Genomic DNA, 3,705 nt, shown 5'->3' with positions numbered 1-3,705 from the left:
GGGCACAGAAAAAAGGCCGCATGCGAAAGGCTGGTGCCCACAGCTGAGCTCCCAGCACTGGAACTGCAGGTACAGCGTGAACTAGGCAACTACAGGCGTCGCTTAGTCTCCCCACCTCCCTCCTTTCCTCTCCACCCCTTCGAGCTTTTCACATTGTCCGTCACCCCTGTAATACAAGTGGTATATCAACCACAGAGGCCAGAGGAAAGTTTACCTGCCTGCCCCCCAAACTCTTTTTACAACCGAGAAGAGGGAAGGGGAGGCCGAGGCTCTGGAGCGTCACATGCAAGCTGCAAGCTGCCGAGGGGTGGGAGGCTCATGACAAGCAGGCAGCCACCTGGTAGGCGCCCTCAGCTGTGTGCTGGACGCTGTGCTCCTGCAGCAGGCCCAAGTCCAGGAACCGCTCCCCGCACCACATGCACTTGTACTGCTGCTCCCGGGCATGCACACTGTGGTGCTTGTTGAGGTGCTCGCGCTGCTTGAAGGCCTTCTCGCAGGAGGGGCACTTGTAGGGCTTCTCACCAGTGTGCACACGCCGGTGGCGCTGCAGGTCCGAGGCGTACTTGAACCGCTTGTCACAGTCAGGGCACTTGAGGGGCTTCTCACGGGCTGGGTCACAGCGGTGCTGCACGAACTCGGAGGAGGAGAAGAAACGTCTCTCACAGAGCGTGCACTTGAGGGGCTTCTCGGAGCAGTGGGCCAGCTGGTGCTTCTGCAGCGCTGAGGCCCGCTTGTAGGACTTGTTGCATATGCCGCACTTGAAGGGACGCTCCGCGTTCTGCACGCACTTGTGCCGCAGCAGCTCTGAGGACTGGTTGAAGCCTTTCTGGCACACATTGCACTTGAAGAGGTTTTCTATGCCGTGCACATGCTGGTGGTACACCAAGTGCGAGGGCTGCACAAAGCCCTTCTCGCACAGGTTGCACTTGAAGGGCTCCTCAGCCTTGTGCGTGCGGCGGTGGCGCATCAGCGCGTACTGCTGCTTGAAGCTCATCTGGCACAGGTCACATTTGAAGGGCCGCTCCTCGCTGTGCGTGCGCTCATGCTGCCGCAGGTCAGATGGGCGCTTGAAAGCCTTCTGGCACTCACCACAGCGGAAGGGCCGCTCCCCGCTGGGCGTGCAGGGGTGCTGCAGCAGCTCTGACGATTCCTTGAAGTGCAACTCACAGACGTTGCACTTGAAGAGGTGCTCCCCGGAGTGCGCGTACATGTGGCGCACCAGGTGGGAGCGGTGCTTGAAGGTCTTCTCGCACACCGTGCACTTGTAGGGTCGCTCTGAGCTGTGTGTCCGCTTGTGGTGCACCAGGTGGGATGACTGGCTGAAGCTCTTGTCGCACAGCGTGCACTTGTAGGGCTTCTCACCTGTGTGGATGCGCTCATGCCGTGACAGCTCCGAGAGGTGCTTGAAGGTTTTCTGACAGATGGAGCAGCTGTAGGGCTTCTCCAAGGTGTCAAGAGGCTGCAGATGCTCTGCCTCAGGGGTCTTGTAGGTTTTCTCACAGATAGAGCACTTCATGGCATTGCTGTTGTGGACATTGTGGTGCTGTGCCAGCGAGGTCAGGAGGGAGAAGCCCATCTTGCAGACACCACACACAAAGGGTTTCTGCTCCACCTGGATGCACTGGTGTTCGAGGAGGTCGGTGGCCTGGTGGAAGACCTTCAGGCACTGGGTACACTGGAAAGAGCGATCATGGCCTGGCAAGCACTGGTGCTCATGCGGGTTGGAGAGGTGAGTGAGGTCGTGGCCGCACACCCCACATTTGTGGGACAGGTCTCCAACCTGGAGGGAGGCGTGCTGGGGGTGCTGCAGACCGGGGTCTGGCTGGAGCAGGATGCCGTAGACAGCACAGCCCAAGGAGTTGTCAGTGCTGGGCGGGATGGAGTGCTCTGTGAGGGCAGCTGCCCCAGCGTGGTGCTGCTGCGGTGGCTGTGGTGGTTGCTGCTGTTGCTGCTGCCAGCTTTCTGACATGCTTGGGGAAAAGCACGGGATTTCAGCAGGGGCAGCTTCAGCTTCTTGGTGGAGAAGGTTCAAGCAAAAACAAAAATTGAAAGTATCCAAGATCCTGATTCCCCGTAGCTGATCTGCTGAAGTCAAGGACAGAAAATCCAGCTGACAGCCAGGATCCTGGGAAGCAAAGAAGTGACCAAGACTCCAGAGCCTCCTCCTTGGATCAGTGCAAGTTCTTTGTGGACTGATCTGATTTGGCTTTTTCCAACAAAAGAACAGGAGGCAGAAGCAAGACAAGAGGAGGTCCTTCTCCGTGCTGGCTGCAATGTGCTCGCATTTGGGAAGGGTGAGGGAAACAGCACAGGGAACAGCTCTCTCTGCAAGGAAGAGGACAGCTCGTGTCAGGTCTTGGAAGAAAGATGGGCAACCCTCCAGTCAACTTCCTCCCACAATTCGCTTTGAAAACTCTCCTGTGTCCCTGCAAAACTGCCAGGAGGCCAGTTTGGAGGAGCTGACCCGAACCAGAGCCCCCCTTACTGGACCTGGGGAGGGTCAGGCTCTGCCCACACACAGCCAGGCATGTGTTTGAGCCATGTGCTCTCATGAGAGGCAGCACAACTGCCCAGGTCCAAGTCAGCAAAGCCACTACCCTGGCTGCTGTCAGTCACTGGATCTCCCAGCCCCACTGGGGGACACAGGCTGAAAACACCAGTCTCTGCACAGGCTGAGGTACACCAAATGCTGTGCAATCAAGAAGCTACCAGATCACATTTTACAGACATCAAGGCAGATCCCAACCCAGCTGAAACACCCCTGGGAGGCAGTTCTGCTCCTCCTGCCACTTGGTTATCGGGCATATTATCCAAAGGATGTATATAAGAGATTTCCTCTGCTCTCTCTGGGCAGCACTTGTAGACTAGGAAGAGCCAGAACCAAGCTGAAGGCTTGCCAATATTATCCTACCTACAAAACACAGAACCCACAGGTATCATGTACAGCACCTGCTGTGAAGATGAAAGAATTGTTAAAGCAGTAGCTCAGCTGAATCTCCTACCAAACCATGGAATAGAAGTACACCAGAGCTGCTGCCTGGTCTTACTGCAGAATATCACATCTCACTAAAAAGCTCCAGTCTTGCTACAGATGTCCAGAAAAAATGGTATAAACTTGAGAGAAAAGTAAAAGCCACAAGTGAGCAGCACAGGCAACACATCTCAAGACAGAAGAAGGGTCCAGGCTTTGGCAAGAAGCAGCCTGGGCCATGAGCCCCTAACCCCCACCAAAGCACAGACAGGAATGGGCCAACTCGCCTGCCCCCACCCAGGGTAAGTAAAACCTGGGTCTTTCAGGAAGGTGTTAGTTGTGTTTAAAACCAAGTGATAACGGGCACCAGAGAAACCCACTTCCCACCTTTACCAGTGCTGAGCTGAGACCAGATGGTTCCCTACAGCTTGGGCAGCTTCTGCCTGTGGAGACACTGCATTATTTTGACTGCCAGCACAATTTTGGGCAGTAAAATGCCCAAGGGTCCCATCACCACGCTGCCAGAATGCAAGACCTCCTTTTTTCTACACAACTCACCTTGCCTGTGGACATGGGCTGGCAGTGGTAATCCACAGCACGGAGCTCGATGGGATGGATACAGAACTTCAGCCCGGCTGCGGCCCTCCCCCTCAGGCAACGTTAACCACGGCAGGAGCATCCCAGACCCATGGAGAAGAGGAAGAACGAGGAATACCAACCTTGGCTTACAGAGG

The 3,705-nt window shown here is 56.0% G+C and overlaps 1 protein-coding gene across 1 annotated transcript; it reads right to left on the bottom strand.

Moving 5' to 3' along the window:
• Window positions 1-316: 316 nt before the first annotated feature.
• Window positions 317-1,969, bottom strand: ZNF319 (zinc finger protein 319). Its single transcript, XM_010017439.1, has one exon. The coding sequence runs from the start codon at window positions 1,967-1,969 to the stop codon at window positions 317-319; it is 1,653 nt and encodes a 550-aa protein (XP_010015741.1).
• Between the last annotated feature and the right edge of the window lie 1,736 nt (window positions 1,970-3,705).

Source organism: Nestor notabilis, unplaced genomic scaffold, assembly GCF_000696875.1.
Source record: "Nestor notabilis isolate BGI_N333 unplaced genomic scaffold, ASM69687v1 scaffold23036, whole genome shotgun sequence".
In the NCBI taxonomy this organism is placed as follows: Eukaryota; Metazoa; Chordata; class Aves; order Psittaciformes; family Psittacidae; genus Nestor; species Nestor notabilis.
This window is presented reverse-complemented; position numbering and strand designations above follow the sequence as displayed.